A 27,990-nucleotide genomic window follows, 5' to 3' on the forward strand; every position below is an offset into this window, starting at 1 on the left:
GACATCTCTGACTAACGCAGCACATCTTACCATGTACCAAAAGAGCCTCTGAGATTTCCTTCTGCTGAGCATCTTCTCCAAAGACCCAGAGGAGCAAGCTAACAGCCAAAGCAAGCTACGGTTAGTCTTCAGTTCATACTACTTGCTCAACCGTAATAGAGTTAAACACTCATTGCCCAGTTCTTAAAGTAGAGTTTAAAAGACAAGATGCCAAACTTAAAAATATGCATTTTCTTTTTGAAAACAAAATGTACAGTCAGATTTTAAATGGATCTACAAGAAAACGCTCAACTATCTTTAAGAAAAGTAAACCTTTGCAACACACTGCATACAGAGTTTTCTAACCAGCAACAGCCAGTGAGCTGGGTGAACTGCAGTGTTTCCTGAAAGAGCTTCAGTGGCTTTTTTTTTGATGCTTGAAAGGCAATAAAGTGCCCTCACGCTGCAGAGCACGAGGTGGGTTGTTCTCCTGTCTCACTCTTGCGCTACCGACACAGCTCAGCGGGAGGCTGGCGTGGGCACAGTGGGCAAGGTCAGTTCCATGGAGGGAGTCTCAGTGGCTTCAGCTGGACTCGGCTTGCGAAGCTCCAGTTTCTCAGTGAGCTGGTTATAAAGCTCCTTCACAGCTTCCCCGCTCTGCAGAGTGAGAATTGGGGAGGGGAAAAACAGAGAAGTCACACTTCATTCTAGCTGCTACCCGCTGGAACACTAAGCATGCAATTACCCTGTGTGTTTTAACAGAAACCAGCACACAGAGAGGAAGTTACACGGTCATTATGACACAAGTTGGTACACTGCAAAGCAGAGCTCATGTTCTATTAAGCAACATTGGGAAAGGCAGCTGCTTTCGTTTGCAATTAATTTTCCCTTTCTCATGCTCCCCCTCTTACCTGCTTGGTGGGTTCCAAAGCCTTCTGGAGAGACTCTAATTTGGCAGGCGCCACTTTGTGATGCAGATGAAGCAGCAGTCTCAGCACATGTCTGTGTACATTCTCCTTTCTGCAAAAAGCAATTTTACAGCAGAGTAATCAATACAAATAGCATCTTGAGAACAAGAAAGCTACAGCAACAGTACCAGAAAAATTCACATACCCATAGGTTGGCAGCTTTGCTACAATTTTCCATACCGCCTGACAACTGTAGTCTGCATGCCACAAAGTGCTAACCCTGCCTGAGACTTTCAAGTAATTCATGTAATTATTCAAGAGGACTGGACTAACTGTAGCAACCGTGAGGAAGGCGAGGGAGATTTCAAGCACTTGGCAGCAGCTGGTGTCTCTGTCGGACCCAGCACACGCACATGCAGGACATTGGTCCCTCTGCACGCGGAGGAAGTGGTGGCAGGAGCAGCACACGCTGCTGCACCTCAACACAATTAACAGCCACAACCAGATTTTCTGTGTGCAGCTGATACTGCAAAGAACTGAAGTTAATTCTTCATATTCAGAGCTACTGCAAAGCACAAAGGATATTGTGTTTTGCAGCTCTAACTTATTAATAATGAATTACAGTTTAGGTAATAATTCATAATCAACACTTAATAATCCTGCTGATAAAAACTTGATCACAAAATATAGGCCTTTCCTTAAAGAAAAATGGCATCAGGCTCATATTTCCAGTATATGTGAAGAGTTTGCTGAACTATTAAAACATAATTCAAAGCAGTATAACCTATTCTCTCAGGTATCCTGTAAACTTACTTTCCCTGAGGAAAATCAGATTTACCTTGAGCAGGCAGTGAGAAAGAAGCCATCAAAGAGACTGGTGCAGAACTCCTCAAGTGCAAATTCATCACCCAGCAGCGTGAGATTACCAGTAAGCAGATGCAGAAAAATATCACTGAAGGCCAAGTCACTGAACGTCTCAACTGTATAACATGAAAAGGAAAGAGACTGAGACTGACAAGGATGTGCCAAAACCTGAATCTGCAGCAGATGTTCCTGACGAAAACTTTGAAGTGAGATTTCTTTTTAAAATAGGCAGCCCTGGCAGGGAGCTTTGATCTTTCAGACACAAATAATTAGGAGCAGAGAGAAGAAAATGTAGAAAGCCCATGTCGCAGAGTAGCTTGCTGCTGCCCAAATCATAAAGTCCCCAACTATCCTTCTCCACATCCACCTCCTTGCACTCCTCAGACCCTGCAGAGAGCAGATACAAGTCACTCACCAGTGGAAAACTCACCCGTGTAAATGAGCTGATAGTTCAGCAAAGGGTTCACAGAACAGCAGAGCTGGGGTGGGGGAGTGGGAAGTGAACTCCCCTGCCACTGCAGGAGCTGCAGTTCCTGAGATTGCTTCAGAGCTCCCACGCAACACGCCCCAGAGAAGTCAGCAAAGAAGGTCATCCCAGGGAAGGATTTAAGGTTGTGTTTGGTCCTGTTTTGTTTTTTCCCCGCACAAAGCCAAGCCCCAAGAATTTCTGTCCATCTGCAATTGCCATGAGCAGTGGCAGAATTAAGCCACCTGCTCTTTTATCCTTCAGATTCATTCCCAACAGTTCTCAACTAATCTCACTGTTAACACAGCCCTTGATCTAAGAACTACTGACCTTCAGCCACTATCCCTAAGTTCTCGGATCAGGAGAAAAGTATCCTAACTGCAGACAAAACCGCACACTTCTGCAGGGCCTTAGAAGAGCCCAAGGCAGAACATTATGTCTTTGACTCTGAAATGACTTTCACTCCAGCTTTACTTGCCTCCTGGGTGTCCAGTACAAGGCAAACAGGCCTAGAAGACGAGACAAAAAAACTTACCCAGTGCTGGCAGGAGCCTAAGGAAAGCATTCTTGTTCCTCTGCTTAGTGATGTGAAGGACGTAATACAGCCCAATCTCACACGCTATTCTGTTCTCCTGCAAGAATCTGTTAAGGCAGAAGCAACTACTAAGCGACTGAGCAGATACTCACCACCATGATTCGGAAAAAATTACCACTCAGCAAACATCATGCTGTCTCACAATCAAACACTTGGATTTGATTGTGAACATGTGTAACAGTATTAATGATAAAAGTGCTACTCGAAATGGGGTTTAGAAGAAGCCCAAATACTCAAAAACGATACAAAGTCCAACAGTGTTTTGGTTTAGTTTCCCAAAGGTCAAATATCTACACTGTCATAGAGGAGAGTACAACTACTGGGATATGGTACTCCAGATTCTGGCATACAGATAAAAATTGTCCTGGAAATTAGTGCAAGATCTGATTACAACAGAGCACACAGAGCTTTTCTTTCTCTTTTTGACATCCCTGGAGTGAGAGGTTATCAACAGAAAATGAGTGTCTGTGTGCTAAAAATGCCAATTTGACAATTTACAATAGCACAAGAGCACTCTTCAGAACCAGCATGGGCAGTCAAAACATCACTCACTGTGTGGGAAGCTACACAAGCAGCTTTTTGAAAGCAGTAATACCAAATACTTTCATGTTCAATCTGCCAAAAGAATGGTCATTACAAGAAATATTTTATGCAGATAAATTTTATCAGAGGAATGATGGTGCAAACCTCTTCTGCTAAAGGAAAAGTTAAGGCTTGATTAACTGAGACTAAATCTTGCCTCAAGAAAGCTTTCACCTTACCACATACAGTATTTTTTGCTGGCTCCCTGATGTTTAGTTTGGTAACAAGACCACATGTACAAAGTCGGGAAGGCAGGGTACGTACTTGGTGAAAGCTTCAGGAATGGTGCTGGGGTAGGGAACTGGGCCCTTCTCCTCCGAGGGCAGTTTCTGATCCACATTGAATGTGTGGTCATCCACCACAAAGGACATCAGCATGGGCAAGAACTTCGTGATCAGCTCAGCTTCCTTGGAGGGACAGAAGAACAGAGGGAACAGAACGACATTTTCATCAATCAGTTCATGCCACCTAATGGTCTTTGAGTGCCGCAACAAATAGAGAGGCAACATTACGAGCCCCATCCTAGACTCAGAAAAATAAGCTCTTAGATATCCAGTTCCAGTCAAAATTCCTTGAATAATTCACTTCCACATATCCCACTGGTAATTAGGAAAACTGTACTTTACCTCATCTACAGAAATACTCCTGCTTGAATTGCTGCTTTTGACAATTATGTAGCATTTCTGAGACCTTTCCTAATACTGCTGCAAGCACTGCATGTTAAAGATGGTACCAAACTGCTTTTATCAATAATTACAAATCATATCAAGTAATTACAAATTGTTTTGTTCATTCTCTAAAGTGACAGGGATTAATGAATAGCTAGAATAGCAACAAAGAGCATCTCCTCACACCAAGCTGATCAGCCTGTGTTGTACCAGATTAACAGAGGGGGAGGTCACAGCTTGTGGCAAACACAAATAAATCAGATGTAAAATACAGATTTGGAGATTCCCTTTAGGAAAAATGTTCACAGATTCCTTCTAAGAGATGCATGAGAGCACCTCTGCAAGTCCAATCACAGTGCTATGCTTGGAGTTTCAATCACCATCACTGTTACAATCTGAGTATTAACGCACACCTTTCCTGTAGTAAATTTACAAGCGCAATCAGCCAGTAATATGTATTTTGGAGACTTCAAATACCCCCCTAGGTAGACGTTTGCTGCTTTATAGTTCAGCACAGAAATGGCAAATTTATCGAGAAACAGTCCCGCTGTGCAGCACTATGGTTAATCCTCCTGCCATCCCCGAGCAGATCTGCTCCCACACTGCGCCAGGGCCGCCTGTAATGCTGGGCAAAATATTTCCAAAGTGTCGACAGGTTGTAGCTGAATGTGGCACTACACAAAATTGCTACAACAGAGCCAGAAGGGAAAAACATTCTTCATGTCAATGAAAAGCTGCTACACTGCTGCCAGGGTTTCGGTGCAGCCTCTGAAATCCTTTTTCCACATACAAGATGTTTTACAAACTCGCCAGTTGTGTAGAAGGAACAATGAGTAACCAGTGCAGAATTTAATAGAGGTACAGTCTGATTTTAAAACAGTAGGTGCCAGGCATTCATGTAAATCAAAACACAGGTAAACAAAGCTCACAGCAGGTCCACATGAGCTGCTGCTCTGTGCCCACTTACATGTATTTTCTAAGCTACGATGAGAGGTACGCAGAATGAATGTCAAATCAGGGACACAATAAAATAATAAACAAGTCTCAATTTGTTTAAATTAAATGTGTTAAATTCCAAACATCACCATGGCTCACCATTTTTGGTTCCTTGAAGACTTGACTGTCGATCATGTCCCAGGCCCCCTGTCCCAACGACAGCATCCTAAGGAGCAGCAGCAGATCCGGGCTTTCCTCGAATTTTAATGGAAGGAGAAAAACAGCTATTTTGATCTTCCCCAAGTGGCACATACAGATATTTATTTGAAAGTAGTGGTTTATATTCAAAAGTCTCCTGGATTAGCAGCTTTATCAAGGACTGCTAAAGGCACTCCCTTCTCTGATATAATTGACAACTGATTGCTCAAATGGAAATCAAATAACAGACACACCTGGCAGTTTGTGGTTTTTTTGTAATGTTTTATAATGCACCAAAAAGTATGCAGCCAATGTAATAACTACATAATTTTTAAACATGTCCAGCCAAATTAGTACACTGAAATATAATGTGTGACAGGACAAATCATCTCGGCAGAAGAAAGAGAAAGCATGCATAAGAACGACAATGGTTTTTTGTTTATATTCTGCCCTGAAACCAAAATAACTTTCAGTCTTACAGTGTCATGAGAAAGTCATTCAATCCAACAACAAAATTTAACAGCTCGGGGATAAAACCAGCAAATGCCTCACGCTGTTCAGACACCTGTAAGGCCATCCCCTCCTTTAACATTTAAGCACTTCCTGCAGTCACTACTTGCAGGAACTGTGTTATATTGCAGCCAACATACCAGAACAGTGTCAACTAACCCACTGCTTGTACCCTGACAGGGACAAAAGGCTGCTGCTGTTAGGTAAACCGATGGAAGGCCAAAGCAGGGAGGCACATATTGTACATTTGATTCTATATATGCATAGCTGTTGGATAGAATGAGCCACGCAAAGGATTCATTGTCAATTTGGAGAGCTCCCAAATGCCCCTCTCTAAACAGCGCTCCTGCAGAGCCCTGACGCATATGCTACACATGGACAAGGAGTATCGCATTTCCCTTATTTCAATTCACACATGCATTTGAGAACTGGACCGTACTTCTCCTGCAGCGCCAGCCCTTTGTTGATAAATGCTATTGAGTTAAGACGACAGCTCAGATCAGGTGCACAGGCTGCAACACTCACCCTGGGTAAGGTGTCCTGCCCAACCAGGTCTTGCAGGTGCCGGATGGTACTCAAGGCCAAGGTGTTAATGGCGAAGGGATCGCACAAGATCATTGATAAGTCCCTGAGAAGCAAAAATCAAATACGTGTCACAGATAACAAACAACCCTACTGTACAGTTCCACACCCAGCTGCAGGACACCAGTGTGTTTCACTATTCTTTGGTGTAATCCTATCAACTATCGGATGTCACACCGAAGTAGTGTGTGCGTGCGTACACTATATTTTTATAAGCACACACCGCGCTGTGTTTAAAGAGAGAGGGAGACTGTAGCAATACCCTTACTATGATCATCTAAAACCTGAATTTCTGTCATTTGTTACCTACAGGTGTTCACCTGATGAACATTCTCTTGCCTTGTAGAAACACCATGAATGTTATTTCTTCGACTTGAAAGAGCATGTTATCCGAAAACAATTACTAAAGGTCTGCGCTGAAATCCAGCAGGAGATCTCCTGCAGTGTGCCACCAGCACACACCTGGCTACGCCCTCGTGCGCTAATGCTCATGGATGTATAGGATTTGACTGCACAAAAGAGCTGTGAGCTCACTCTTGAGGAGAATTAACACCTACAATACCTGTCAGATGTTGTGATTGCTGGGAACTCATTTTCAGTTTCTCAATAAACAGCCCAAGCTCCTTACCCCAACACTTGTTCTTGTCCTTTCTTCACTCCATCCAGAAACCCTTGCAATTCCCGAGCTCTCTTGTTGTCCACAAACTTCTCCCGAATGCAGGCATCAAGGCACCAAGTGAACTGGTATAAAACAGGAGAAAGCTTTATGAACCACAGCAATGCAGTAAACCAGCAATAAAATGCACAATGCTAGAGAAAAAGGCTCAAATTACCTTCAAATACCTGAAATTAATGTATTTTATTAATATAATTAGACGTGGTAGCCACTGGTCAGAGAAAAACATTCCAAAATGAGGTCAGAGATACCAATGTAAGTGAACCTTTGTGCCACCTTCCCCCCTCCCAACAAAGACAATCCCAAGTGATCACCGAAGAGTCGTGTACAAAATATATCAATGCCCAGCACACCTGATCTGTGTGGATTTATACAAGTGGGAGGCTGCCAAAGCAGCAGCGTGGCTTGGCAATAACAATAACATGGGCTATTTTAGCCACTGCAATAGCACTCCCATCCTCAAAGCAGGGGATATTAATGGTGGAGGCGCTTCTGCTTAAGAGCTGTATTATCAAAATGGAAAAAGACAGTTAAGTGAAATGTTTTATCTGACCTAAAATTAAAGGCTGTTTTCCCCTTTCAGAAAACAACGGATATTTTCCCCCAACACTTCATCTGCCAAAAAAGAACAAGTTGCTAGATTCTATGAAATGCTTTCATTGCAGCTTCTTTGCAGCAGTGACTGCATTTTGCAGTGGCAAAATGAGGTTGCTGAAAACAATCTGCAACTTGTTCAAGAATTGCCTTTTTTTATTGTCACTGCCTGTATACTGATCAGATTACATTAAAAATGTGCAGTAACATCATCACTCTAGGACATATTCTCTCTTACCTGAATACACTTAAAACTCAGCAGCATTACTCAGAAGAAAAAGCTTTGTTCTAGATCAGAGTGGTGCTGACCACTGACAAAGGGCCAGCAACAAGGTCCTGGTGTGACATTACCACCACATCCATCATCCCCCACTATTTTAATAGTTTAGGATTAGTTTTCTTATAATTCAAGATTTAAAGTATTTAATGTTACACATGCAGTTTACTGACAGTTGGAGTAAATCACAACAGGAAAAAAAGCCAATTTTGATTAAGAACCTGGGGCTACCTAATATTTTTTATTATATTTTGCAGATCTACATAGGTCAGATTAGACATTGTTTCAAATACTGCACAATTACCACAAATTTGAATGATTTATGGCTTATGAAATGAAAGTAAGCTGCTGGTTAACCAAGATGAAATGTTCACCGGAGGTTCCAAGGAATGTAAGATGACTTTTGGATTCAAGGTCTGAACTCTCTCCATTGAGAGAGTTCTCTGGGCTGAAGTCCTGCGGGGCAGCAGGAGTGGGCACAACAGAAAATTCTCCAGTAACACTCCTGCACGTCCCACATGATTAATACCTTATGACAGGGGTCAACGGTGCAGATTTCATTGATTTCCAGGTCATGCAGCGACATCAGGAGCTCTGCCCGTAGCGTGCAGTAATGAACATTCCTTGTCCGAAGGAATAAGGTTCTTAAAAACTGCAGCACCATATCGTAGAGCTTCACGTTCTTGCCAATCATCTGGGTCAGCTTTTGAACCACCTACACTCCAAGTGGAAAAAACATGCGCTCAGTACGAAGAGATACTGCTATTCCACACATACACACAAAATGTAAACTAATTCTTCTATGTGATTTATCAAGATTGAAACATCCATATTGATGTAAGTTCCTGAAAAGGATTTCCAAGAGCATTTGTTCAAGAGACGTTCATCAAATCTTTCATAGTCATAATAAAAGAATAAAGAATGCCAAGAAAACGCTCTCTTGCAAAAGGAAATCAAAGCATTATTATATAAGGTGTTCAGCTATGTGGAACAGGTAAGAAGCAGTACCTGTTATTGATGAATATAATTTACAATTGTAACATGAACGAAACTCACTCTTTGAAAGTCTTTTTGTATTTCTATTTACCTTCAGGCTATGGGCACAAGAACGAAGGTGAAGGTTTGTACTGGTTTGGGCTGGGACAGAGTTACATTTCTTCATAGTAGTTTGTATGGGGCTGTGTTTGGATCTGTGCTGGAAACAGCGCTGATGGCACAGGGATGTTTTAGTCACTGGTGAGCAGCACTTGCAGAGTCAAGGGCTTTTCCGCTCCTCACACCGACCCACCAGCGAGCAGGTTGGGGGTGCACAAGAATTTGGGAGGGGACACAGTGTGGACAGCTGAGCCCAACTGACCAAAGGGACATTCCGCACCACACAGCATCGTACTCAGCAATAAAACCGGGGGAGAGGCTGGTGTGGGGAGGCCACTGATCAGGGACAGGCTGGGCATCAGTCGGCTGGTGGTGAGCAATTGTTTTCATTTGTATAGCTTGTCTCTCTTAGGTTTTACTTTCCTTTATCTTTGTTGCTTTTTCCCCTTGCAATTTCTTTTTTAATTATTCAACTGTTTTTATCTCAATCCACAAGTTTCTTTTACTCTTCCAATTCTCCCGCCCATCCCACACAGGGGGAGTGAGCGAGCAGATGTGTGCTGCTTAGTTGCTGGCTGGGGTTAAGCCACAAGTCCACAGCATAAACTTGAAGTAAACTGCACCTCAGCACCTACACTACATGGGCTTTTGAAAGCAAAGCAGACCCAAACCAAACCCCCCATGTAACAGAAATGCTACCCTCTCTGAAATCAAAGCTTTTTACTGCTTTATCCCCACAAGTCCTTAGCATTCTCAATAGCAAGGTCCTTACAGAAGCTCTGATATTTCCCTTTTGGATCAAAAGCACCTGAGTAAAGCAACATGTTACAGCTGAACCACTGTAAGGGTTTGCAGTTGCCAAGAGGAACGACCCGCTCCTCCTAACACCCACACCACTGTTTCTTTCAGCAGCAGTCCTGCTGTGTGACCCAGCCTGTCTCTTTGCAACAGCTTCAGTGTCAGCTGTTCTCTTCTTTGAGCAGATCCAGCTGTCTTGGAAAACTATTTACTGCTTTTATTTGCTACTTTCCGTAGCAATTACTGAGCTGAATCAGCTCATGGAAGGGTCTGACAATCACCTACAGGGAGGGAGGGGAGGAGCAGCACCTGCCCTGCCTGCGGCTGAGGGTTGGATCAGCTCAGCCACCTCACCTAATTCCATTCAAAGAGCTACTTTTCTGAACAGCAGCTTAGCTACAACTTTCAACATACCTTTCCATTTTTTACCAAAAAAGGGCAGCTTTTCTTGGGCTATGTCCTGTTAAAAAATTAAAGTTCCAAGAAAAGAAATGTAAGATATTCAAAATGATTTGACAGAGATGCTCATCCTTCAGAACAGCTGAGGGGTATTAAAGCCAGACTGAGCAATAAAGGAAAAAATTTGGCCTTGCTATCTTTTTTTTAAAAGCTCATGAACAATTAAGAACATCAGTTATTACCCAGCACTGAGTAACTATTAAAAGAATTCCTGCTGCTTTCATCCAGACATATAGGAGAAAACAGCCTGGTACTTCTTGCAAAGACTTCTGTCTAGCCAAACAACCTTAGTAGTGAAGTTGGGTGGGTGACATGGACACTGTTATTTGATGAGGTTGACTGAAAGCTGACAAATTCCATTCACAAGCACCTTGTAAGAGTTTTCCTCGTCCTTACCTCTCCTTGACGCCTTGTTTTGGGAGACGGACTGAAGAAATTGTGCAAGACAGAAATATCATTGCTGAAGAGAATATTTTCTTTCTCCAGGATATATTGCTTCAGCAGTGGAGACACCTCATCTCCAAACAGAGCCTGGTTATCCTGCCAAATCTGGCGCTTCACCTCCACCGCACAGGCTTTATACAAATCCTTATCGGCCATTACTAACTTCAGCTTCTTTTCAGGGACCTGCAAACAACAGAGCAGTTACCAAAGTGCAGAGCAGCTTTACCTGCCTGACTGTCCAAGAAATAAGTAACTGACTACGGAAGACTCTAAATCATAATCACAGGCAGTCTGGTCATTTACACAACAACACAAGTAAACAAGAGGCAGTATCACAGACTCCTCTTTGGCCTTACCCCCTCCTGTAACAATAACCCAGTTGTAAGACCCTTAAGACTTCCTTTAAACCTATGATACTAAGACTTGGGGTGATGTTTCAAAACTCAGTAACTTACAAAAGTTCTAAAAACAGTTTTGAATCAATTACCTTAAGTACAATATGGTGCTTTTAATAAGCCTAGTCTACAATGGAGATGTAATGGAAGAGAACCGGTGGAGCGGTTTTACCTTGGGCAGGTGCTTCATGACACACATGACCACAGGCTGTATGGAAGGCATCTTGACCAGGGAAAAACTCTTCTCCAGGAGATCCTCCAGCTTCTTATATCTGAAAGCAAGAGACTAAGTACGATGTCACAGCAAAAGACCAAAGTGGGTCACCTCAAAGCCACTGGAACTTGGTCCCTCAGGAACCAAACTCCCCTTTGCACAAGTCACCCGTCTGCTGTAACTCATTTCCACCCCAAATTCCCAGCTCACTCCGAATAACCAAGACAGCTGACAAACCTCTCCTCAACCTTCCCTTCCAAGGCGATGGCAGAGACCCTCTCCAGCAGCTTCTCCCTCAGCTCGTCGAACACCGACTGGTGGAACTCGAGCCTGGGGGTGCCGTGCAGGTCCAGGAAGGGCAGGGCTGACTGCAGCGAGGGCAGCAGCACCCCATTTTCTGTCTGCAATGAAACACCGGCCAGGGCCGGGGGTCAGCCAGCTCTGCCAGCAAACAGCAGCAGGGACTGCAAGAGACATAGAATCATGCAATTGTAGAATCATTTTGGTTGGAAGAGACCCTCAGGATCATTGAGTCCAACCATAACCTAACTGTAGAACTAACCTATGTCCCTAGGAACCTCATCTAAATGCCTTTTAAACCCCTCCAGGGATGGTGACTCCAGCACTGCCCTGGGCAGCCTGTTCCAATGCCCCACAGCCCTCTGGGGAAGAAATTGTTCCCAATATCCAACCTCAACCTCCCCTGGCGCAACTTGAGGCCGTTTCCTCTGCTCCTGGCGCTTGTTCCTGGGGAGCAGAGCCCGACCCCCCTGGCTCCAAGCTCCTTTCAGGCAGTTCAGAGATCAGAAGGTCTCCCCTCAGCTCCTGTTCTCCAGCTGAACCCCCCAGGTCCCTCAGCCGCTCACCAGCTCCGTTCCCTTCTCTCCACTCGCTCTAGTGCCTCAATGTTCTTCTTATGATGAGGGCCCAAAACTGCACACAGTATTCAAGGGGGGGCCTCACCAGCGCAGAGTACATACTGGTGAAGAAAGAAAAAGGGGAAAACCCCCACAAACAGGCCGCACTTCGGGCCTCCAGCCCCGGCGTCTCCACGGCGACCCGCCCCACCTGGAACTGCTCGATGGCCTTCAGCGGCTCCGTGCAGTTGGTCAGCGTCTCCTTCAGGTCCTCGCCGTTGGCCACCCCCAGCTCCTGCAGCCCCGCGTACATGGCGGCCTGGCCGGGCCCGCCGGGCCCGCTCCCGCCTGCCTCCCCGGGCCGCCCCGCTCCGCGCCCGCCGCTCTCCGCCCCCGCGGAACCGGCGCCGCAGCACGAAGGTTCCGCCGCACCAACGTTCCGCCGCGGGCCCTGTCAGCTGTCATTTCCACTTAAAACAAAAAGCCCTGTCTGCAACTGCTAACCTAAAGATCCGTAAATTCTTTCAGTTTTAGGGCAGTCTGCTCATAGAACAAAGAGTGATTTGCAAAACACCTGATCACGAAGTACCGACACTACCGACCTTGTGGCTTTAGACATTTAGTGCCCAAACAACTGAGTCAAGCTTCAGCATATATCTCAAGACTGTTGGATAAAGCATCCTTTAGCTGAACATTGCTTGTTATACGATAAAATAATTATGTAATGCAATATGCAAATGTGTAACCAATTGGCTCTTTAGAACTGCCCTGAGTACGGATAAGATTTTGTATATAATGGCTGTTACTTTTCTCGCTGGCTTGCTGGCTTCATTCCAGCATCCAGACTTGCACAGCTCTGTAATAAACAATATTTCTGTGTGCTAAATTTGGCTCCTTTGTATGCACACCAGGCAAAACCCCCTGGTTTGGGGACAACACCCACACGCTGCACTGGGGCGCACTGCTCCAGCTAACAACAGTACAGGAGCACGGCAGCGGATGCCGGGGTTCTCCTCTCCGCGAGGCAGCTGCCACTTCCCGGTTGATCCCTGGCAGAGAGCAATGGAAACGGGAAACGGAACCAAAATCAGCCTCACAAAGGAGAAGTGGCTTTTCTCCATTCATAGTTTAACCTTTGCAGGCCCGTACTTTCAGGATAGCTGCTACAGAGTCAGGGGAAACAATCCTAATTTGTCCTTTGTGAGATCTGTGGCCAAGCGGCAGGATTGTATAGAGCGGCATCAGTCTAACACGTTGCAGAAACTTCTTTTGTATTTGCCCATCAGTTTGTATAACTACTGAGGCAAAACCTGTGTGATTTAGAGCCCCCCCAAACCACTTAGATCTGTCAACAGACCCCCATGCACCCCAGCGTTCAGACGAGAGAATGCTATTCCCAGCCACGAGCTGCTGCGGCATCCTTTGGTCTCTCACCTCCCCTCTCTGTTCCCCTGCACCGTTTGAGGTCCCGGCTGCAGCAGGACTGGCCTGAGCACAGCAGGATCTGGCAGCTCCTCCCTCGAGCTGGATATCCTGGATATCCTTAGATGCTGATGATATATCGTGATATTGGTATAAACTACAGTGACCTCGCCATGGGCACGAGCAATCAGCCAGCCGCCCCACACATCCCACGTGCAGCATTTCTCCGAGACAGGAGAACGCCTGGGGTGCCTGTTTTGTTTGTGGCACTGCAGCAAGCTGAACTGCTGCTCAAAATCTCACAACTGAAGGGTATGAATGCTCGCTTGTTCTCCTGGGCAGGTGTGAGAGCAGGGGCAGGAGGACTGACAGCGCTCTGGCAATTTAATCCATGTCTGTGTTGCAAGGCAGAGCATTGTCAGGCCAAGTGTAAGCAAAACAAAGCAGCACAGAATGGTTTGGGCTGGAAGTGACCTTCAAAGCTCATCCAGTCCAGCCCCCTGCCATGGGCAGGGACACCTTCCACTAGACCAGGTTGCTCAGAGCCCCATCCAACCTGACCTTGAACACTTCCAATGATGGGGCATCCACAGCTTCCCTGGGCAGCCTGTTCAGGGTTTCACCACCCTCATTGTGAAACATTTCTTACGTGCACCCTCTTTCAATTTAGAACCATTGGCACTTTTCCTGTCACTACAAGGACATCTGCAGATGCATTCTAGTTACCAACGAGCAAAATCTGGAGTCTAAACTCTGAAGGAAGATGAGGCATTTCTGGCACTTTGCTTAAACCAACGCTAAGATTGAGAGATGCATCTCCAAACACTCCTACAAGACCAAAAAGGTGTCATTCCTGTAGTTCTGCAGACAGAGGCCTGACTGGTGAAGTCCTCCGGTGGGCACAAGATGGCATTGCCAATAAAGGGTCCAGGCTCACACAAACCAAACTATTTCTTTAAAGATGTTGCACTTTTATTCCTAGACCCAGTCTCCACATAGCAGATGGGGACAGCCTGAAAGAAGCACCGCTCTTGGGACTAACATGTTTTCTTCCGAAATTCTGGTTTCGGGGACATACATTTGTAGCCACCAGAAAGGAGAAAGTGGGCTTATATTCTGTGAAGGTGTTGGCTATTTTTCATGCGGAAGCTGCTGAGAAGGCAAATACAGGCACCTACACAGACTCTGGCCTTCTGGGGGCAAACGACCTGAGCAGCCTCCCCAGTCTCCCTCCCACAGCAAAAACCAAATCAGTCAGAGTCTCCTGTGGGTGGAAACCCAAGCATGCAGATGTTTTCCTGTCCCAGGTGATGCTTGAGAGTGAAGGAGGAAGCAGGAGCAGTCTGAAGGATCCAGGTGTGTATGCTCTGCCCCAACCCAACAGACGCATGCTTGCGGGGAAGCGCCCCATGTCCACCCTGGAGCCCCCAGATATGGAGTAAACCCAGCAACAAGGAGTTTCCCCACTTCTAAATTTGGCAGCTAGCACTGCCAGGTGCAGAATACCAAACGGATGAGTTTTGCCTGCTTTCTGCTTATTGCATACCTGAGTTAACCCCACATTTCTGTTTACCTCAACCCCATCGCCTGGGGCAGTTTCGAGGTTGCACCGATGCCTTTGCAAAGCTCGCGCTGAAACGGGCACGAAGCCGTCGTTTTATTTATTGCACGGAGCGACGGAAAGGAGAACTGCCTGACGCATCGCAGCTTGGCCCACACGCTCCTTGTGGTCCCTGTGGCTTGGGGCCGGGCTGCAGTCGCAGCCTGGCCCCAGCCCCGCCTTTCTCCTCTTTTTAAAGGTTATAAAAAGCAGTTGCTGTCAGTTTGCTGCTCTGCTGCTTCCTCTTTTGATCCGTTGCGAAAGGAGAAAGCACTTCATGTCTTGGCGTGAACTCCTTCCCCCCTGGCTGGTGATCACAGCAGGACTGACGGGCATCGTGCTGCTTTGTGTCTCCACTAAAGATGTGCCCGTCACACCTCTCAGGACCAAGGTAAGTGTGTCCGCCTGCCCAAAGGGTGGCCAAGCCAGGGGTCAAGTGGGGCAACGAGCAATGGACCTTCTCCTCATCTGTGGCGCTGCTGCTTAAGCAGAACTTGCCCATTTCTTTGTGCAAGCCAGGCTTTTAAATTTGTGTGTTTTGTTGCTTTTTACATTCTTTGCACTACTGAGTTATTTATTAGCCTGAAATAAACTGAGGAGGGGACTAGAACAAGACTGTGAGGATGGGTTGGCATCCTCCAAGATGCTGTAGCTTTTTGAACCAAAACCAAGCCAACCTCTTTGGCTTGTCAGAGAAACACAGGCTGGATATGGCCCATGGATCAGCAGAGATGCTCACTCAGGCTGAGGAGAGACAGCCCATGTCAGGAGCTACCTGGAGCAGCAAGGGACCAGGGTGTCAGAGGAGGCAAAGAGCTAGGTGCCTCTTGAAACTCAGCAGGAATTTGGCCCTGAACTGCTGCTTCTGTCTTTAAATCAAAAAATTATCTTCCATGCCTTCTCCTCTTCTGCCCTCTCTCGATTTTAACTGAAGAGCCAACCTGCTGTAGGCAGCGGAGTCGGCTCTGCCTGGTGCCCGGGGGGTTAATGCCCATGCACTCTGCCTCCTGCTGCACCGCAGCCAAGGTGAGATTGGTGGCACGCTGTGGTTTACTCAAACAGAAGTAGGTTAACCTGCATGTTTAGAGACACTACCCCTCCTCCACACTCAGAAACAAAATTTGATTTAAAAAATACCCTTATTGCTCCATATTGCTCCTCCCTGGTGTTGAGTTGGGGCAGAAATGCGGTGATGCCTGCTCCTCTCTTGGGCTCCCAGCAGCAGTCTCTCATTTTGTGAAGGAGGGAAAAAATCCAGGTTTCTCCACCAATACCATTCATTCCTTCCTCTTCTGCGGCAGCCGACGTGTCCCTGCAAGAAACATGAGCTGTCACTCATGTGGGATGATGCCAGCAGGCTCGGGCAGGGAGCTCCATCCTCCTTCCGCATTTCTGCTCCAGCCCCGCCAGTTCCTGGCCCAGGCGCTGGGTCTGGTGCAGCTGGGAGCTCCCAGGAAGGCAGCAGGCAGCCAGCTCCGCTCGGAGGCTGCAGCCAAGCTCCGTTTTGTGCTAAAGCCCTTCTGATGGTATTAACATCAACCTTTCAGGAGGCTTCACCTCCCACTCAGTCACAGCTACAACTATTTCTGTGCGAGACACAGCTTAGACTATGCACTACCACATACCTCACAGATCTCATTATTTTCTTTCCTGTCTGTATAGGAGATGTCCTAGTTTGGGGTCATGTCTCAGTTTGGAGGAGAGGAGGAGACCCTAGACCAGCACTGGGGGTATTTTGAGTGTGGGGACATTCAGAACAGCCACAGAGCTGTACCCCAGTGGTCTCTCATTTCCTAACCCTCACATATGAGGTGCAGCTCAGCAAGGCTCAGACAGCAGCAAATGGATCAGATGCTGGGTGGCAAAAAGACTAGGGAAGCCCTTGGCATCAGTGCTGGGCATCAGGATAACTGTCAGGGGACGAGGTGTTGAGAAATCTCATGTTTTCTGCTGCTGGTTCTGCCAAGACATTATCTCGGTCTCCTGGGGCCGCTGCCCTGGACAGTGTATGTGCTGGTTGGTCCCAGCGTGCTGCAGGGCTGGCATGCAAACCCAGTCCATGTCACACCATCTCTGCAGTGGGACATCAAACCGCTGTGGGAGCCTTGGGTTCCTCAGAACCAGAAGCAGACCGCAGCCTTCCAATTCCTGCACAAAAGCCTCACCTCATTAGCAAATGAATCCAGCAGCAGTTTGAGTCCCAAAATCAGATGAGAGCTGTATGGTTCCATCTTCTGCTGCTTTAGGACCTGTTTTTCCTGAGCTCCAGATGGCTCAGCTCTCAGTGGAAAGCCTTTGCCTAGTTTCAGGAACAGCTACAGAACATGCCACTGAAGGTCTGATACATTCCCAGGTTTCTCTACGCTCCTGTCACTCCTCATGTGTATTCAGAAATGCAGACATTTCTCTGCAAATCCACATCATCTTCTGGCTTCACCCTTTCTTTGCACGTAGAAAGCAAACTCAAATACTGCAGTGCAGGCCCATGGGTTACCCAGAACACCTACATAACACTGAGTAACCCTACAATAATAAAGCAGCATTCAGTGGTGTTTATATAGAATGTTTTTGGGGTTTTCCAGTATGGCATTGTTCTGGATGCTGGCTCATCCCACACCATCCTGTTCATCTACCAGTGGACCACCACCAAGGGAAACAAGACCGGGGTGATCAGGGACTGCAGCTCCTGTCTGGTGCAAGGTAAGGTCCCCAAGTCACACTCGGTGGTCTGTAGGACTGGCATGGGATGGATGGAGATCTATGCATGGACTATTGCCACAATTTCCTCGGCTTCTGTATCATCCAGCTGTACACCGAAATCGTGGTGACAGTGAAGCTTATTTTCAGCCTGGGTCTTCTCAAAGCGAGATTTAACCATACGCAGCTGTATGTCCGAGCACTTGGCAGTAGCAGGTGACAGTTTATTGCCCTGCTGCTAGCAGGGAAGCACACAGAGGGGCCGGGGGCACCCTGATGTCCCCATAGATCAGTGGCAGAGCCAAGGTTGCTGAGCTTCTCACCCAGGTGAGACAGTGAACAGCAACAGAGGCAAATCCAGCTGCAGGGTGACTCCTGGTATCTTCTGCCTCCTTGTGACCGGGCAGTAAGTGATGCAGCTCCAGGACAGCCGAGGTGTGAAGGCTCTGACCTCCTGCATGGGGTTTGACTGCACAAACATGAGTTGAGTTTGGCTTTAAGTGTGACATTTCAGAGAATATTGGGGTCTTCCTCACTAGTTTGAATCAGTTTGGCCCTGCCAAAGCCCGCTGAAAGGGTTTCATGCATTAATGCTTGGGGTTTTCCTTCCCTATCTCTCAGTCTTGCTTTGATGTTGAAGCCCAATTATAGTGCGATACTGGGAAACCCTTGAACTTTCAGTAGCAGTGTGCTGTGGGAGGGCAGCTGCACAGCAAGCAGACAAGAGGGTTTGTGCCCTTGCAGACTGTAAGCAACACAAACCACACACAGGAGATGCAATAAGGGCTCCCTGAAACCTTGTAGTGTCCCTTGCCTGCTGCCATGTTCACTGGTTGGGTTAAAAACAGCAACTGTAGCTCAGTGCAGCAGTTTGTTAGCAGCAGGAACAAGAAGTCCAGGCAGGTCTCTTCCCCAAATGTAAGAAGTCCTCTGTCTGCATGGCAGGGTGGTCACAGCTTTCGAGTGGCCGTAGACAAGCCACAGCCCACCCCTGTACAGAGCCCAGGAGAGCAAAGCACGTGGTGATGTAGTCACACACCGAGTGGGCCAGAGGCTGGGGAAGTGAGGCTATTTCTGGGCAGTGGCTCAAAACCAGCATTTAAGAGCTCCTTGAACCTTGCTGGGAGGTTGGTCAAGGCTTGCACACAGCTTCCCTCCACCCAGCACCAGCTTTGTCTAGAGCAGGGGTGTCTTCCTTGCAGGCACAGGGCTCAGAAGCCACCTCTGCCAACACAAGAGGAAGTGGCTGGAGGAGAGAGCTGACGCAGCCTCAGCTCTGTCTGCGCGGCAGCGGGTCCTTTTGCTTATCTTCTATAGTGGCTAAAGTCACATTTCTTCCTCCATGGGCTGGGACAGCCTCAGCTGTTGCAGCTGTCCTGTGGCTGATATGTGGTCATTTATGGGACATAGCAGCAGAGCTAGGGTTCTCTGTGAGATTTGGGATTTACATAAAATCATAGAATCATTTTTTTTTGGTTAGAGACCCTCCAGATCATTGAGTCCAACTGTTAACCCACCCCTGGCACTGCCCCACATCCCTGAGAACTTAATCTCCATGTCTGTTCAACCCCTCCAGGGATGGTGCCTCCACCACTGCCCTGGGCAGCCTGTTCCAAAGCCTGACAGCCCTGCATGTGCTGTTTTGCTCCTCGTACCATATTTTAGCAGGAGGAACTCCTTCATTCCTCATAGGACTGCAACCTCCTGGGTAACAGCTCTCACACTTTTCCATTATCTTTCCTCCAAAAATTTCATTCTGTCCTCAGGTCTGGGATTCTCCAACTACTCAGATTTTCCTCAGAAGGTAGAGAAGAGCTTGGAGTCATGTTTGAACTGGGCCCAGAAAGAGATCCCAGCAGATCAGCACAGCCAAACCCCCCTCTACTTCGGAGCATCCGCCAGCATGAGGCAGCTGAAGTGAGTGAATGTTGCAAACCCACACCCAGCGATCAGCACGCGTCACACGGATCATTCCATAAATGCATCTCACCCTGTCTGCTCTGCAGTGTGTTCCATCCCCACCCTGACGGTCAGGTAAACCTTCTTCAGGTCCCCACGCTCGAGGGGAGCACAGCATGGCTGTGTCTCCACACTGTCACCCACCAAGGAGGTGTGATGAAGGCAGTCTTGCTACTGCTGTCAGTCTGCATAAAGTCTCCTTCACGATTAGTGCTTGGGAAAACATCTGCCAGTTTGGAAGCTGAAGTGTTTTCAGTTTATGTGACAACCCACATGGATTTGCAGGGTTTGGGAGCGGCGGTGGGAAGATCCACCTTATCTTACACACACAAGTGGATCCTGTTCTCTATTATCTCATTATTGGGACCTTTATCTCCTTTTATACACTGGGGAAAAGTTCTGGAGGGGGCCAGGCCACTGGGTCAAGACCACAGGATCCTTCAGTGGCATAAAGTACTAAACTCCCAAATTCTTGAACAACGACACAACTACTCAAATCACCGCCCTGCTGTTCTTGCCCCAGTGTCCTGCGAGGGGAGAGGGACAGAGCACCAGGAGTGGGACTGTCACTGTGTCTGTGCTACCACCCAGAGTGATGAGCACAGCAGAAGCCCTGCAGCTGTGCCCCCAGTGCGGGCTGCTCCCGTAACCACAACTGTGCCTTCTTTTTCTTTCCTGTTTAGCCTCACCCATCCCACCCTCCCTGATGGTGTCCTTGCAGCCCTGACTGTGGCCCTGAAGTCATCCCCCTTTGACTTCCAGAGGGCACAAATCCTCTCCAGTCCAGAAAAGGAAGCATTCAATTGGGTTGCTGTTAATTATGTCCTGGGGAACTTCTTCAAGGTAAAGGATGATCCTGGCTGGGGAGTACAGAACTAAACTGAGCAATTCCCATTTGCAAACAGGCACAGAAACATATGGAGAGATCATTAAAGCCCTGTACTTTAAACGATGCTTAAAAGCATGGCTTGCACTGCCTTTTAGAGGAGGCAGGTTATATCCAACACCAGCTGGTTGGGGAACATGTGAGGCGGTTAAAACCGGATTGAAGGACCAAACCTCTAATCTAGCCTTTCCTGGGCATGTTCATGTAGTCGCCCTAACACATGTGAAGCTCTTTGGACAGCACATCCAGGATGCTCACATAGACATCCCTATGTGGCCTGGCCCTGGGGTATCACCAAGAACCCCACTGCCCCGAGTCCCTGCAGCTCCAGCTCAGCACCACCAAACAGCATCGCTGCTGTAGAGCCCACTGGAGCCCAGCTGTCCCACGGGGCATCCCATAGAGGGTAGACAGAGATACACAGTCTTTTGCTGCAAAAACAAAAGCCCATCAAATTTCCTCTCATTGAAACGCGAGTGAGAACACAGCTGGCTGTCCCAGCACAGGGGCCTGCTCTGTACTCAGAAGGCACTTGCTAAACAACAATAATACATTTAAATTTCCTTGTTCTGCCCATGGCTTCTCAAGCCAAGGGGTGTCAAGAAAAACTCCAAGGCCGTTCTGACAGCCAGCAGCAAGCGTGCACTGCTGAGGGAATTGCCTCCCCTGGCCATGCGCAGAACACTCACACGTGCAGTCAGCACAAACTGTCCTGCCTGTTACTGCCATCCCCAGCACTGCCAAAAATCAGTTCTGCGAGCCAGCGGGAGATGAAACCACAGGGTTCATCTGACAGGAGGACCACTTTAGCATCAAGGCAGCACTTGAAACCCCTATTTGTCCACCTGGAAACTTCCTTCCCACCACCACCACCCTCTCTTCCCTCCCCTGCTCTTACCTGCTGAGACCCTTGAACAGCTGTGCAGGATGACGAGCCCTGTTTGCTCTTGCTGGCTGTGTGGAGCTCTCATGCAGCTGGCAGTGCTCATACAACAGCTCGTCTGTTCCCTCAAAAGCCACTGGTTCAGCATCCTCCTGTCCTGTGAGGAAAGAAAAAATAGCATTGGGTTGTACTGTAGCAGAAAGCTGCTTTCTCTCTCTCTGCACTAATGCTTGAATCTGACCATGACCCAGACACAAAAGTCTTAAGAACTGATCTCTCTGGTTCTTTTTGGGTCAGTACGACTGGCGGGGACAGTTAGTCCCCTCCGGGAAGAGGACGGCAGGAGTCCTGTCCATGGGAGGAACCTCAGCACAGCTCACTGCCGGGGTAAAAGAAGAGAACCAGGCACCAATGGAGGGAGCAAGGCTGCAGCTGTATGGGCAGACACACAGCGTGTACACTCGCCGCTGCCCCTGCCATGGCACGGACCAGCTCCGCAGCAGCCTGCTCTCCACACTCATTCAAGTGAGTATCTGCCAGAAGGACATCTGAAAAATTCCTGGACAGAATATTAACCCTCTGCACTGAATGACAGTTACATAAAGCATAGCTGCTGGTGGGTAAATTGTCAATCACCGTGTTTCATAGAAGGCATTTGCATATATCTAAAAAAGTCCACTGCTTTTGTCAGACATACTTTCTATGCCCAAATCAATGCCCTCCAAGCAGACACACAGGCACCAGTTCCAGAGTTTCCTACTTGCAGGCTCTATTTGGCTTCTGACTTAATACACACGAGCACAGAATTGCTCTCCAGAGCTCTCCTCATTTGAGACCTGAACATCCCGCATGGAGACTCACTTCACCACAGTTATACTGGGCAATTCCTAGAAATAAGAAGCACTTTGGGGTTGAACCATTTGGAAGTCAGACCTCTTTCTTTCCACTACAAAGAGTACAGGATTCATTGAAATTGTATTTTCGGCCTATGGAAGAGCAGGTAGAGCTGGGACTCCTCAGCACTCCACAGCAGGTCTGGGCACTGCAGCTTGTCCTGAACTCTGCCGGAGCTGGGAGCCTCCTGCACCAGCCTGGGTTCACCAGTTGAGATAAGGCTTGGCAAACCTTTTGCAGCCTTTCTGCTCATTTACATCACTGTGGTGCCAGAGGAAAACTGTTCTTCACTGTGTTGCATTTTGTACTCCTTTGTGAAGGCCTGGAACACCAACCTCCTCTCTTGCTGCCTCTGTCCTTGTTTTATTGTGCCTCTAGGAACAGAGAAGTGCTAAAACCATGTCTAATCCCTGCTGGCCCCTCTCCTACTCCCGGGAAGTGCAGTGGCATTCAGTGCACGAGGGGCCTTGTGCTGTCAGTAATGACACATCGGACATCCCTGGCCCTGAGGTCTTCAAAATCACCGGCTCCAGCAATCCCACTGCCTGCATGGGACTCGTCCAGAGGCTGCTCAACACCTCCTCTTCCTGCAGCTTCTTCAAGCATCCCCTCAGCAGTGTTTTCAAGCCCTTCCAGACCAGGTTTCTGGTGAGTTCTCATTTACACTGGGGTAGACAACTGGTATGGAGAACCCATGAAATAGGACGAGGTTGGTCATTAATAAATACAGTGGGAACAGCAACACTGTTCCAGTATTTGGGTGGTAAAACGCTGGCACAGGTTGGCCAGAGAGGTGGTAGATACTCCAACCCTGGAGACATCCCAGGCCAGGCTGGACGGGGCTCTGAGCAACCTGAGCTGGTGAAGGTGTCCCTGCTCATGGCAGGGGTGAGGTTTGAAGGTCCCTTCAACCCAAACCATTCTATGATTCTATGACACTGTGCCCTCTACTAGCCAAGACGGCCAGTTCTCATGCCGCACACATGGACTCCTGTGCTCTCCCCTACATTGGCACAAAGCTGTCCAAACATGGACCACAGCTTCCCACTGCTGACTGTGGCAGAGCTTTCTTCATCCATGTCTCAGAAACAACTGCTTGTGAGACAAACTTCAGAGCTCTGCAGAGCTCTACAGGAGCTCAGGTGAGCCAGCAAGGATAGAGCAGTCAGGACTTGTGTGCTGAGAAGCTCTTCCCACACCAAGTGTGTGGTGAAGCCAAAGCTCCTCTGCCACTCTGAGCAGACACCTGGGCATGCTCATATCTGAGACCCTGGATCTAGCATCCAGAGTCACTGAGACATTAAGCCAGGACTATCTCAAGATCCTACGAGAAGCTGAATGCATTTCCATGAATGCAGAGGGAGGAATTTCAGAAGTTCCCCATGGACACTATGCCCAGGAGCGTAAGGACCAGCCCGCTGATCAGGCAGGGCCAGGAAGGCTGCTGCATGCAGGCTAGCAGCAGTCCTGTCTCCATCTCCAAACAGAAACACATCTGCTTGTTTTCTTTGCACCCAGAGGCACTTGTAGCCACCGCAGACCCACAGAAAGGGCACCCTGGCAGCACACTACACGGATACTGCCACTGCTTTCCCAGAGGCACTGCATGCAATGTGAGGATGCAGAGTACAGTCCAGCCTGATCATTGTTGCTGCTGCTGTTATAGGTGATGTCTGAGGCCATGGATTTCATGAGAGAAACTGTACGCTCTCCGGACTTGGGCCAGGCAGTCAACAGGCTTTGTGGAATGTCCGTCAAAGAGGTAACTGGGGAATAACTTAGTGTGCAGGGAGAGTGGGTCGCAAGGAACAGTCTGTTGTGAAAGCCCACAGGGCTCAGACTGAGAGAATCTGGATTTGCCAGTTTTTGTTTGTTTGGATTTTTTGGTTTGTTTTTTTCATATCCTTTTTACTTTGAGGAAACAGGCTCCCCTTACTTCCCTTCCTCTCAAATTCCAGCTGGTGCTGGTAACACCTGCACTCAGTTAAATGAAAAGCCACAAACACCTTTTACTGGATATTAAGGATCAAACAGGAAGGCTGTCTACTCACTCCCATGCATCGCTTTGTCCTTCCTGTTATCCTCCAGTCCTTAAGTGCAAGGAGCACAACCCCTCAGACTCCAGGGGCTTTTCCATTTCACCTGGGCCCCCAGAGATCAAGCCAGGGGGAATTTGTAAATTATTTTCCTCAATTGGTGACTTATGAGGTCACCCTCACTGGCACCTACACTGACCAAACATCGCCAGTAACATTCAAACTGGACAATTTCTACAGGGTTTGCTAATGGGGTAGTAAAGCCCATAAGCAGTTCCTTAAAGCACTCTCTTCTGGATAGAAAAGAAAGATCTTGTTAATATTCCTGTTGAGAGAAAGGCTGTGGCATTAACTCAATCTAATTAGAGAGCAGAGTCACACCAAGCAGTTCACCTGCAAGGCAACTGTCGGAGACCTGGCTGCCAGCCCTGCTGCTCTTGGAACCGCCTGCTCTTTAATAAGACGGGAACAAAGGCACTAAGAGATGACACTGGCTCCCAGACCACAGCCCAGTGGGTGCAGGGAACAGGGTTTCAGTCTGCACAGGAGACAAAACACTTCTCCGCTCCCAGAGCATTAGAGAGGCTAGAGAAGGCCTGAAACTCAGCTACTGAATATTCACTTATTTTTTTTCCCCCCATCTTCTTTTGGAAATGACACCAGCTGGTCAAAGAGTCCCAAACAAGCCTGGATACACTTGCTGATTATTGCCTCGTGTCTGTCTTCATCTTTCATCTCAGCACAAAGGGATACATGTTTGACTTGGACAGGTCTGTCTGGACTGCATTCCAGGAGAAGGTCAGTTACCTACAGCGTGGTATTTCTAATTGTGAGGGAGGGCTGGTTTCAGTAAAGCCAGCCTGTCCCCAACTCCTACAAGCCCTAACTAGCTAGGTTTCTCCAGCAAGCTGGTTTTGCAAAATAAATTCACAATTGTCATGAGATAAACAAGACATCTCAGAGAGCTAGAGATTAGACGCATCACAAGTGAAAAACAGATGGGTCAAAATCTAACCTGAAGCAATATAATCTTTAACAGTCTATGCCCAAAAGGGAAGTATGGCTTTATCACCACTTAATGCTAAGGACAAACTGCTGATAATATTTCCTGAGCCAAAAGATGCTGCTTTACTCTTTGCAATCACCTTTATACTGGTGAGGGTTTATAACTGGCTCCTAAGGTCCGAAATTGCTTCAGGATCTGATTCAAGTTCTCCCCTCTGCAAAAGAAAAGAAAACTTATTCCCAGACTTCTTCTCACCTCATCCGCAAAGGCCTGGTCCCACTGAGCAGGGCGGGTCAGTCTGCCACGTCATGATCATCAGACTAAGGCAAGGGAGTGAGGTAGGTCCAGCCTATGAGCCCAGCCTAGAAAACCAGAAAGCAAGCCACTTAAAATATAAGTCTGAGGTTCAACCAGGGACAGAGCTACTCATTATATAGACCTGAGGCCTATCTGGAAAATCCAGTCAGGAAGCAGAAGGAACAGCACATACCTACAGCCCAGCTTAGGAAAAAGTAGCTGCCTAGGCCAGAGCTTAAATGGAGCTCCCAGCCCCACGGGCAAGGGGGTGGGTGGAAGTGCCAGGTGTGACTGGTCAGGGCAATTAAGGGCTATTAGTGTACTGACAGTGGGAAAGCTCCTCATTTTATGGTTAATCCTTGGATCAGTCTCAAATAAAGTACAGGAGGCCTTGGGCCTGCGGACAGAAATGCAGCTAGGGTCTAGACTGTCTCCTTCTCTTGTGTCCTCTCCTCCTTTTCATGCCAACAGATGGGTGACCCATCATCGGGCTGGACTCTTGGATACCTGCTGAATTTGACCAACACCGTCCCCCAGGACAGCCCAACCTTCCTCAAGGGGATTGAACCAGGGGTCTGGTCCTTGCTCCTCGTCCTCTTTGTAGTGCTGCTCACCGGCTCGTTCATGCGCATCTCGTACCGAGTGATGGTCAAGGAAAACAGCTTCAGTAACAGGAACAGCAGCGTTTTTGATGACGACTGACAGTTATTCTGGGACTCGATACTCTTGCCAGGGGTACATACAGAAATCACACAGATGTGGAAGATGCAAGTGACTTTTCTGGAGGACTCCCAGAGCCTTATTTCAACTTGCCAACACTTGCATTACTGTCCAGTGAGACAAAAGACCCTGTTCTGCAGGAAGCCTGTGATTTCTGGTGGATCACAAGCGATTTGTTCTCCAAACGAGAGCACAGCCTGCACAGATCTTGCTTGGGCTGCAGCTGAGATTACTCATGTCCACCTAACAAGGCGATGCCTCTGAGCAGTCAGGCCCTGAGCTACTGTACAGCTAATATTGAATAACCCTGTCTAATCAGAAGAGGTGGCATCTGAAAAAAAGTGCTCTGTCCTCCGCTGTGCCCACAAGAGAGACAATACCTCCAGTATTGCCACCAGTGAAGACTGGAACAGCATTAAAATGTAATGAGAATATAACAGCCAACTGGTTTCCATGTTCTAAGGAAGAAAGCAGGTATTTTCTGCCTGATCTGTCTGTTCTTCCACCTCAGGGATGGTATCCATGCATCTGATCCATTCTGCTGACCAAGAATCCTTCAAATGCAATGTTTTTCAGTCTTGTCATCCACAAAATGCGCATAGCATCAAAGGAGAAACAAAATGCACAGACACACAGCTGAATTCCTGTCTCTCAGCTGAGTCATGGCAACTCGGGGTTAAAATTGACAATTTAAGCTCTTTAATCAAGACTTAAATTAACACATTTCATTTCACATCTACTCAAATCAGGTGCATGGTGGGCTGAGGTTCACCAGTTGGTTCATTTGCACTGAGCTGCTTGTCTCGCTGACTCTGGAAGTGTCTCATCCAATACTGTCCTTTCGAGAAGAGCAGACCCAGGGACAGAAGCTTTCCTAATTGTCAGGCCAATGACTTTCACCTTAGACAGTGACCAGATTTACTTTATAACCCAATACTCAGGATTCCTCTGGGACTTGGCAGTCATTCCAGTTCCTCTGGTCTGCTCTGCTCATCTAAAAGGTGAGGTGGTGCACAAATTCCTCATGTTACTGAGAAGACAAGGGATGGGTTCAGACAAATAGCGTTCTTTGACTAAAACATTTAGAGTTCACATCTTGGATTTCTTCAGAGACTTAAACACACAGGCTGTTAAAATCCTAAGAGAGAAGCGTCTCCTACTCATTTCAGAGTACTTTAACTAGAAATGTAAATGTTCACAGATGCAATGACGTGCCTTGCAGGATTTTTTAAAGCTACTGTGGCACCCATATCCTTTCAAATCTGACTATTAATTACTTGTGCTCCCAACTCTTATATAGGACATGCTCCCTCCCCCACAATATTGGGACATTCATACATTTTCAGGCCAATTAATGAAGGTTTGGAACCTGTCAGTCAAGTTTGGAGGGGTGTGGAAACAGATTTAAACAAGCTTCATATTCATTTCTTTGAGTTGCACGCTGGATATTTTTAATTATATCATGTTATTAAAGATGTTTTAATAGACTGTCT

General features: G+C 47.4%; 2 protein-coding genes across 4 annotated transcripts; one reads left to right on the top strand and one right to left on the bottom strand.

Annotated features, from left to right (window-relative positions):
• Nucleotides 1–216: 216 nt before the first annotated feature.
• NELFB (negative elongation factor complex member B) lies at nucleotides 217–25,763 on the bottom strand. Of its 3 annotated transcripts, XM_065036045.1 has the most exons (15): nucleotides 25,736–25,763; nucleotides 21,560–21,701; nucleotides 16,257–16,431; nucleotides 11,478–11,641; nucleotides 11,199–11,298; nucleotides 10,584–10,814; nucleotides 8,365–8,550; nucleotides 6,917–7,029; nucleotides 6,232–6,334; nucleotides 5,158–5,253; nucleotides 3,659–3,801; nucleotides 2,753–2,859; nucleotides 1,726–1,867; nucleotides 891–999; nucleotides 217–636 (listed from the first exon to the last, which is right to left on the bottom strand). In XM_065036045.1, exons 3-15 carry the CDS (start codon nucleotides 16,398–16,400, stop codon nucleotides 499–501), a joined length of 1,776 nt encoding a protein of 591 aa, XP_064892117.1. In that variant the 5' UTR covers nucleotides 16,401–16,431; nucleotides 21,560–21,701; nucleotides 25,736–25,763; the 3' UTR covers nucleotides 217–498. The 3 variants fall into 3 exon arrangements, with proteins under 3 accessions (XP_064892117.1, XP_005511628.2, XP_064892118.1); XM_005511571.2 differs by lacking the exons at nucleotides 16,257–16,431; nucleotides 21,560–21,701; nucleotides 25,736–25,763 and adding an exon at nucleotides 12,309–12,483; XM_065036046.1 differs by lacking the exons at nucleotides 16,257–16,431; nucleotides 21,560–21,701; nucleotides 25,736–25,763 and adding an exon at nucleotides 12,309–12,460 and having other exon boundaries at nucleotides 11,478–11,704.
• LOC102084681 (ectonucleoside triphosphate diphosphohydrolase 2) lies at nucleotides 15,139–27,985 on the top strand. Its single transcript, XM_005511565.3, has 9 exons — nucleotides 15,139–15,510; nucleotides 17,702–17,819; nucleotides 19,583–19,733; nucleotides 20,459–20,618; nucleotides 21,842–22,069; nucleotides 22,817–23,086; nucleotides 24,105–24,200; nucleotides 25,138–25,272; nucleotides 26,249–27,985. The coding sequence occupies exons 1-9, from the start codon at nucleotides 15,397–15,399 to the stop codon at nucleotides 26,477–26,479; spliced, it is 1,503 nt and encodes a 500-aa protein (XP_005511622.2). The 5' UTR covers nucleotides 15,139–15,396; the 3' UTR covers nucleotides 26,480–27,985.
• Nucleotides 27,986–27,990: the final 5 nt, after the last annotated feature.

This window comes from Columba livia, chromosome 19, assembly GCF_036013475.1.
Source record: "Columba livia isolate bColLiv1 breed racing homer chromosome 19, bColLiv1.pat.W.v2, whole genome shotgun sequence".
In the NCBI taxonomy this organism is placed as follows: Eukaryota; Metazoa; Chordata; class Aves; order Columbiformes; family Columbidae; genus Columba; species Columba livia.

Bases quoted from the DNA above. Each gene is read 5' to 3' on its own strand.
- NELFB (XM_065036045.1), bottom strand. From the start codon at position 16,400: ATGAATGGTATTGGTGGAGAAACCTGGATTTTTTCCCTCCTTCACAAA. The intron at 10,815-11,198 runs GTAAAACCGCTC...TGTTGTTTGCAG, and splicing joins TCATGAAGCACCTGCCCAAG to GTCCCTGAAAAGAAGCTGAA. The intron at 5,254-6,231 runs GTGAGTGTTGCA...TTAAAATTCGAG, and splicing joins GGCAGGACACCTTACCCAGG to GAAAGCCCGGATCTGCTGCT.
- LOC102084681 (XM_005511565.3), top strand. From the start codon at position 15,397: ATGTCTTGGCGTGAACTCCTTCCCCCCTGGCTGGTGATCACAGCAGGA. The intron at 19,734-20,458 runs GTGAGTGAATGT...TTTCCTGTTTAG, and splicing joins GCCAGCATGAGGCAGCTGAA to CCTCACCCATCCCACCCTCC. The intron at 22,070-22,816 runs GTGAGTATCTGC...TTGTGCCTCTAG, and splicing joins TGCTCTCCACACTCATTCAA to GAACAGAGAAGTGCTAAAAC.